Source organism: Telopea speciosissima, chromosome 4, assembly GCF_018873765.1.
Source record: "Telopea speciosissima isolate NSW1024214 ecotype Mountain lineage chromosome 4, Tspe_v1, whole genome shotgun sequence".
Lineage (NCBI taxonomy): Eukaryota > Viridiplantae > Streptophyta > Magnoliopsida > Proteales > Proteaceae > Telopea > Telopea speciosissima.
The window spans coordinates 19,122,126-19,131,182 of NC_057919.1; the positions used below are offsets into that span (position 1 = coordinate 19,122,126).

At 42.2% G+C, this 9,057-nt stretch overlaps 1 protein-coding gene across 3 annotated transcripts in view; it reads right to left on the reverse strand.

Annotated features, from left to right (window-relative positions):
- Positions 1–3,242, reverse strand: part of LOC122660465 (poly(ADP-ribose) glycohydrolase 1-like) — a 39,896-nt gene extending 36,654 nt beyond the window's left edge. For all 3 annotated transcript variants that reach the window (XR_006332695.1, XM_043855779.1, XM_043855778.1), the window contains exons 1-3: positions 2,940–3,242; positions 2,544–2,729; positions 2,238–2,341 (exon numbers count right to left, since the gene is read on the reverse strand). Coding sequence is in view for 2 of the 3 variants with exons in the window: in XM_043855779.1 (XP_043711714.1) it covers positions 2,238–2,341; positions 2,544–2,729; positions 2,940–3,185 (536 nt within the window). In the remaining variant the exon portion in view is untranslated. The remainder of the gene's footprint in view (positions 1–2,237; positions 2,342–2,543; positions 2,730–2,939) is intronic.
- Between the last annotated feature and the right edge of the window lie 5,815 nt (positions 3,243–9,057).

Here is a 9,057-nt window from a genome sequence, read left to right on the forward strand (position 1 = left end):
TTCTCTCCCTAGCTCCCCAATCTCAAATTGACATGAATTTCACAAGCCCTAGGCTTTCTTCCTCTTCTCCTTTCTTCTCCCTTTTCTTTCTTTTCTCCTTTAGGCAGAATGTCCCTCCCTCCCCCCCCCCCCCCCCCCCCCCCCCCCCCCCCCCCCCCCCCCCCCCCCCCCCCCCCCCGGTTTTTGGTTTGGGTTAGAAATGAATTTCAAAACTAAGGTTGGCTTATATAGGGGGTAGTACTAAAGGCTGTTTGGTTTAGGTTTACTAAAATCAGTTTTGGGAATGTGTTTCTCTAAACTAATTAAAAGGCATTTTATTACCAAAAGTCTTATATTTAAGTTATGGTTTAGACATAACAGACCATAATTGTGGGCCCGGGCATGTGGGCACACAGGCAGCCCCAGACCACAAGGGATGTGGGTCCCACAAGGGTAAATTTACTTTTCAGCCCCCCCCCCCCCATAACATTATTAATCCCACAAGGGTAAATTTACTTTTCAGCCCCCCCCCCATAACATTATTAAAACATCAGTCCTATATGTAATAACAAGTTCTTACCTAACCCAGCTAGGAAATTGTGAGGTTCTGCATATGCTCAATCCAGCATGTCTGGCATATGAAGCTGATGTGCCGGGACCCGGTAGGATCTTCGGATTCAATAATGGTTAGCTGTGCTGGCTCCCCGGAATCCTCCATAGGCGAGTCAATGGACTGATCCAAATCCACCACCGATGCAGCCCACAACATAGAGGCAAGCATGGACACTGAATCAGAACCTGTAATCACACAAGTTCCAAAAGTTCAATTTAGAGGTGGGTCTCACACAAAAGGATAAGGAAGGTGTAGCATTCAAACTTCAATAACTGCTTAGTTCAAGTTCGGGTTGCCAGCTTTCAATTTTGGTTTCTGTTATCTAGGTTCTTTGAAAATTTTCCTTTCCTTTTCCCCATCTATACCATATTTACTTGGACATTATTTCTTTTCTCATTCTCAAGTTTGAACAGAAATTTCCATTTAGTAACAGTACACATAAAACTGTTGCGTTGTCCTCTTCAAGCTTCAATCCATTAATCTTTAATGGCATTACAGCCTACCAACTTGCAAGGTATCAAATTAAATTGCAACGAATTCATTTGAATCAATTAAACAGCAAGGATGGCATTACCAAAGTTAGTGGGCATAGGAAATCATTAGGACCTGTAGAATTTCTGATGGGGAACAAATCCCAAGGGAAGATGGTGGGTAGATTAAACAAAACTAGGCTGTTTCTTTCTGATATATAACGTCAGAAACAGTAAAACTGAAATAACTACCCGTAATAACGAACTTGCAAAATGGATCTGTTTATAGTTACTAGTACAATAACTAAAACTTACCTCTCAAGTAACTAGTAAACTTTAAAACAAATATAAAAATACCCTTATACTTGATAAATAGCCCAAATATGTCCAATATATCATATATGTTCTATGGACAAAACAACCAAAATACCCTCAACTTTGAAGCAACAGCCCCATGTAGAAGAGTCTATGCTTTGATATGGAGCAATGGAAAAGTCGTCTAAAAGGATCCAGGTAGGTTCCACTTAAAAAAGGTTTCTTGCTGGTTATGTTCTGCATCAATTTATTTTGTTTTATCCCAGAAACATAAGTGAACTAGACGAGTTATGACCACAGTCCAGTTAGAAAGATCTTTCTCGCACATGAGGAACTATAATCCTTAGATATCCTTATCCGTCTCATTTGGTTTCTCAATATAGTCTTTTACTCATCAAAACTCGTCATCAAACAAAACTATAGATGAGGAAGGTTATATCTGAAAATATACATACAAATTCCTTTAAGTTTTGATTTTAGGAGGTGAAGAAAATAAGCAGAGATGGAAAACTATGCCATGGGTTCCACAGTTTAAATGAGCAAGCTAGACATCAACCTAGATCATGGACCTAGTCTTTCGTTACTCAGACGAACTAAAGAATATGAATCAGGCTCATTCAACTGAATGCAAGCAAATTTGCGACAAAACCACCTCATCTTGCGCATTTTTGACTAGGCCTTAAGAAGATCCAACTTGCAGGCTGACCCAACCCACAAGGGGGTCCTGGGTTTGGCCTGTCCAACTGGGTGGACCACTTCGCATTAGAAACTCCATATCGTTCTACCCATGCCTTAATCTCATTGTATTAGATGCATAAAAATGGTCAAATAATGTACAAAGTAAGCTGAAGATTACATACGCAAACAAATGGTTGAAGTTGATGTCTGGAAGATCTTCGGCATCTCTATTAGTGATTGGAAACAAACAAAAGAAGGAGCATGTAATAAGTGCACCGATCAGTTCCTGTAAAGCAATGGACTTCCAAGTTTAAAATCACATCCTCAAGTACACATTGGGAAGGTGCTAGTGGAGGAAGCATAATTGATCAATTTCTAATAGGATAACAGCACAAATTCAAAGCTTCGAAGGAAAATTCTTCTGCATTTTTCATTCCCACTAAAGGGCTTTATATGGTCAACATAGATAAAAAAGACAGAATAGATACCTGACTGAGAAACACAATGCCTGCTTCCTGTGGACCTATTATGCGAAGACCAGTTTTGACTCCACCAAGAAGATTATCAGCATTTTGATAATGAATATCTAACAAAGAAGGCAACCGCAACAGCAAAGCTGCCAATGATGGAAGGACCTCCGAAAACCATTTCCTCGATTCAACACGGGACATAAGCTGCATGAATAACCTCAAAGGCCTTACTTTTACTGTTTACACACACTGGGTTTGTAATTTTGTATACAATAAGTCTCAACATAACTATCAAAATTTAAAACCGGTCTTTTCTTTCTTTTCTTTTTTCTATACTGCATTCTTCGAATTACAAAAACCACAAAAATCAGAATTTGATCGATACATTGGCAAGTGAAACCGTGAAACGAATACCTCGTCGAAGAAAAGGGCATAACCTTCGGCGGCTGAAACCGCTAAACTTTCGGAGAGACAAAGAGAGTCCCGGAGATCAGAGATGGCAAGGAAGAGGACCTCTCCAGAGTCTACCTCGCTGTGCTCGGGACCTCTAGACAGAGCTTTAAGACCTTCAACAACTTGAGAAGGCCATAACAGAGAAGAAGACTGAAGCACCACGGGCAAAAATGGAAGGATCGAAATTAATTCTTCCCTTTTTTCCATTAGAGCCCTTTGGATTTTTGAATGCGTGGGGCCTCTGTTCTTAAATTTAGGTCGGAAGAATCGGAACAACCGAGAGACCTTGTAATGAGGAAGTAAACGAAAGAAATAATCCTTAATAGTATTTTTTGAAAAGTTGCCGCAATTGGCGGCCATTGGCAAAAATATAGGGATTCGGCTCAATCCAAAATACAGTCCGGATCCTCTCCAATAACCTTCTCCAAGTGCCACAATTCATATCAATTCACAATGAAGAGGATTCCTCTCCAATAACCCTCTCCATTATTTTTATTCTTTTTTCTATTTCTGTTTTTCCTTTCTCCCTCTTTTTTAGGAATCATTGAATTCAAATAGGTAATTAAATGCAGGAATCTAATCTCAAATCTCTACTTTTTTTTGGTTTCTCTTCTTTATTTTTTTTTTTTTTTTTTTTTCGCTTGTGTCACTGTTTTGCAAAGTACGTGTCGGGTTGGGTATTGGTCATTTGAATCGGATTGGATATCCCAGTAAACAAGGGTAAAATTTTAAATAAAAAAAAATAGGGTTTTTATAATTACCATCCCAAAATCTTTCATATTTATTATTACCCCCAAAAAATTTTGAAACAACTATTACCCTCCCCTGTTGCATACTAATAATTAACTGACCCCTACCGTTACAGACCCATAATGGAAGGGATTAGTCGTGACAATGTGCCGTTATCACGGATTTTTTAAGACCAATATGCCTTTTTTGGGGTGGTAATTGTAAAAAACTCCCACCCCATCACCATCCCTTCTCCTCTTCCCCCTCCTTCTTCTCCTTCTTCTTCCTCCTCTGCAACCCCAACTGCCCATGCCATCACCACCTTCCGGCTTAAATTCGGTGTTTTTATCCCCATAGCCCAGTTGAACCCAACATATAAACCCTAACTCTTTGATTGTATGGGTTTAATTTGATGGAAGACCCATTTAATCCGATGGAAGAAGCTCCTTCTTCTCCAACCATTTCAAATTGTTGTGCTTGAAATACTTTGGAGCAAATCCTTGGCGAAATCCGCAGGTTTCCAGACAACGAAGGTAGTACCAGTATCGTTCCATGAGATGACATCGTCGGTGCTTGAATCCTCCACCAACTGATATGTCTTTGTCAAGAATGGTGCCGGCAAGCATCTCTGAGCCATCTTCTCTTATTCCCAAATTCGAATTTGAAATAACTGAAAACCCTAAAAAATATAAGAGCTAGAGCTCTTACAAGCAAGATTCTTCTAAAATTGAAAGGCGAAAGATGTTTAAGAGGAGGAAGAGGTAGTGGAATAGAAAAGAAGGTTAGCAGTCAAGAATTCCCAACCCCATCAATAAAATCCAGTCACTAATAAACCTGAATTCATGAGATCCCAATGAGATCCAGTTTCAAAATAGGATTAAGATTAGGAGTTGTTTTCCCTTTATATACTTGTCTGTTCCCAACGATTGAGAGTTGGATTTTGGAATAAAAATTTGGTTGCATACAGTTTCTCTTCCCTAATCTCTGTAGTTCCCCTACTTGCTGGTTTGAGGTAGAAGCTGGAACCCAATCAATTTCTCTCTTTCCTCTCTCGTTCTCTCTAATATTTGGGGTATGTGTGTCTTTTCCTTGAGCGATTACAACCCAAGAGTCGCCCTTGCCGTAAGCTTGCCTGTTGAAAGAGCCACATCAAAACCAGGTTCTAGATTTATCTCGCCGTTGGAATCGATTCTGAGAATAAAATAGTTGTTGTTGATGGAATATATCATTGCTTTTATCACTTGCATTTGATAGGGCTTGGGTTTCGATCCTTGACCGATCAAACCATCCGGAGCGGAGTCAAGGACTTCAAGATCGAGCAAGAGAGGAGGGCCGATTATTTCTTGAGCGGAAGAAGAAGGAGAATAAGGAGGAGGAGGAGAAGGGACAAGGATGGTGTTATACCGCACTCCCAGAGTATAATTAATTATTAATTCTTTCCCGTGGACGTAGTTATCACGCCACGTATGCCGTGAGTTGTTCTCACCGTGGTCAAACCTACTATATTGACCATAGTACGGGGTTGCCTGTGGAAACTAGTCGGGACCACGGAGGTTGCACCTTGACGTGTCAGGGGTAAGTAGTTGACCAAATTTTGTTGTGTGCTTATTGCCCTCTCAAAGCCCTCGAAGTGTGGTCCAAAGGCCCTGACCTCTTATGGTGGGAACCACCTTCCTACTCGCATCGGAGGCAAGGTTATCGGCGCCTCCGACCCCGCATCCAATGCCGCTAACAAGGACCCTTGTGGGTGAGACCCCGTGGCTAAGGTGCTATTGGTGCCCCGCCATGTTTGACCCTACCCAAATAGACCCTAGGTTACACTTATGAGGCCTTATCCAAATAGGCCAATAAATGTGAAGTCTATATGAGAGAGAGGGGTAAGACTATTCCTTAGTCTTTCTTTTTCTTTCTCTTCCTAACCTAATCGTGAAAGGAGAGGAGAGCTTTGAAGAGAGGAGGAGAAGGAGGAGAAGGAAGGGAAGAAGAAGAAGGAAACGGTGCCGGGTTTGGAGCTTTAAAGAGGGCACCTCGTGTGTACCTCAAACCGTAAGCCAAGTGCCCTTTTCCCCCATTTTTCTCTCTTCCCCTTGCTCGCTTGAGCTTGGGTGGTTCGTTGGTTGCAGCCCCAAGATGGGGATTTCTTTTGGAAACCCAAAGGGTTAGCTCGAGCCATGTGTAGTTTCCCTTGTAGGATGCTATCCCATTTTCATTACAATCCTATAAAGACCTCTATTTTGACCTCTTGCTGAATCTATTTGATTCTAAAGCTTCAACCACCAAAGAAAACCCCAAATCTGGATTTTTGAGCTTTTGATCCTTTAAACCCCTTAAATCTTTGAATGTTGGGTGTTTCTAAGACCCAAATAGACTCCAAGACACCCCTCCCTAGTCCCTTGAGGCTTAGAGAACCAAATGGGACAACCCGGCTTTTAAAGACCTTGAAATCACACTTGGGTTGCATCGGAGGCAAGATCGCGTGAGTCCGATGTTTGCCTCCGATGTGTCCCGAGCCTCGCAGGAAGGTCGGAGGCAAGGCTCGGAGGCAGCCCGCCGAGTCCGACGTTGCCTCCGATGCGCTTTTAAGGCTTATAACTTATGTAAACGGTGGGGTTTCTCTATGAGGCCTCCCCTACACTCTCTCACACTCTTATTCACTTCCATAGGCGCCAACATATGTGCAATGGGGTGATTTTTGAGGAATCGTTGCGCTTATACAAACTCCATTTGAAGTAATTGGTGAGTGGGTTTGGGTGACTGCTTGAGCTTGTTTACTATTGCTTATTCATGCATTTATGAATTATATTGTGACATTATCATTCAAGCATGATTGCATATTTGCATTTATTCTTATTCGATGATGATGATTTGGATGATATGGATTTGTGTTAGTTACCGTGCGGAAGTACTGCACCGAACCCCGATTACGTGGAATTGTATATTGCATCTCATTCTTGTCGATGCGCCGTGTTGTGCCGGTACCCGGTGTTAGATGGAATGGGACGTTGACACACCCGGATGTACCTCTCAACACGATAGGATTCATGTAGTATATCCGTGGTTAGCTCTGCTCCCTATGCTACGACCCTTACCACAACAGGGGTTTAGGTGTTGGGTAGCGCAGCACTCCGCGCCGTGGAGAGTTAGAGAGGCCAGCCAGGGGTAGTAATGGTTATCGGGTCCGCCTCCGGGTGGTGATGACTACGACGCGCGGCTCCATAGTAATAATTGAGGTTGCATTGTGGTGAGAATGGAAGGATCCACAATGTCTTCCCGAGTTATTGCAGTAGCATATACCCATTGACTTAGCATTGTGTGTTAGGTGGTAAATGGCTCGCTCCCTATGCTACGACCCTTACCAACAGGGGTTTAGGTGTTGGGTAGCCAGAGCACCGCCGCCTCGTGGAGAGTTAGAGAGGCCAGTGCCAGGGGTAGTAATGGTTATCGGGTCCGCTCCGGGTGGTGATGACTACGACGGCGCGGCTCCATAGTAATAATTGAGGTTGCATTGTGGTGAGAATGGAAGGATCCACAATGTCTTCCCGAGTTATTGCAGTAGCATATACCCATTGACTTAGCATTGTGTGTTAGGTGGTAAATGAATTAATAATAGCATGCACCATGGACTATTTGTGATTGTGTGATTGTGCATCCCCTTTTCTCTCTCACTAGCTCGGTGGAGCTAACCCCGTGTACACATTCTTTTTAGATTTTGATGCGTATGATTACCGTGGGAGCCAGAGACCGTGGATCGAGGATCATGGCGATGGTTGCCCATGATGATTGTGCCTACGGCCGTATTGATACTTGGGACTTGTTCCCTCTTTTTTTTTTTTTTTGGGGCCACGTGCCTTGTATAAATATTTATTATTATACTTGTTTTGGGGTAGTTATGCTATGGTCATTCGGATATCCATCCAAACTATTTATGTATCACTTAGCCGTGAACATGAGGTAATTCATCAGAACGCTCCGCTTATTTTATGATCGTTGGAAATGTAATATTCCTTTATCTTTCGTGACTGATATTATTGTATTGTAATATTGGTTTATGATCGTGAGTTGGCCATCTGACGAGATCCGGCGGTGAGGTGGGATGACGCGTGTCACCCCAATCATACCCTCGATATTGTATTCTATCCCTTGTGGGATAGGGTGTGACAACATGGTATCGGAGCAATGATGCTCGCACCGACCACGCCTTCATGGACTCTTGATTTACTCTCCACAATTAGGTTCTAAACTAAAAATCTTCAAGAACATAAATGATTGTGTGCGACATAGGAGAAGACTCGATTGTGGTGAAACAAGGACTTAGAAGATAATAGGTAATGAAACTTAGGACTTGAACCATAGGCTGTTAAGCTACAACTATGTAATTGTTTGGTTGAGTCTTAAGTAGGTCATAAATGGGCAACTATATGTTAAAATTCATAAATAATAATGAATCAATTATAATCACCCACATTTATCAACAATGAATTAAACAAGAAAGAATTAAGTAAATACATAGAGATATATATAAGATTAATTACAAATATCTAATTGTTCCAAATCTTCTTGGGAGGCAATCATATCCTTCCCATTTCAACATTCATGACTTCATCCATTCCAACAAAAACATATGACTCCATCCTGCTCAATCAAAAGATACCAATCTAAACACTATAATTGTTCGATTCTCTGCTTGGCATAACTCGTGCCTTTCCCAACTCGTAATGCAAGACCCCATTTGTTCCAATTCAAACATTTGATTCTGGTTATCTCGCATTAAATATACAAGTCTACCATTTCTAAAAGTTCCCAGCTTGTTCATCCTAAGACAAGAACTAGAAGAACTCGATCCGGATAACTTCAATTTGTTGAGAGAAAGTTGGGATAGTCATTTGCACCACCGCCACCATCGCGACCAAGAAAGGTGTTGATGTCATCTACCCTCTCTCGATACCCTCTAGGCGCCGAGTCCGGTCGAAGAGTTGCTTCGTGACCTCATCGAAGCCATCCACCACTCGCAGGTTCAACCGCCTTATGGTCGCCGAATGTCAATACCTCCCACCCGATGAAGGTATAGGGATTCCTTCTAGGTGAACAATAGGTCTTTGCTCCTCCAATGGACATGTTGATAACGCCGACCAACTGTGTTGCAGTGAAGGCTATAGGAACCCCCTTTACATATGAAACAACCCGATAGTTTTGTGTGCCCGGGTTCTCGGTGTTCAGATTTGCATAGAAATGCCTGATGAGTTTTGGGTAGTATGGTTCAAGAAGGTTGAGAATGTTGGTCCACCCCAATGCCTCAAATCTCTGCCCCACCTTGTAAGCTTGAGATCATCCAACACTACATCCCGCCCTT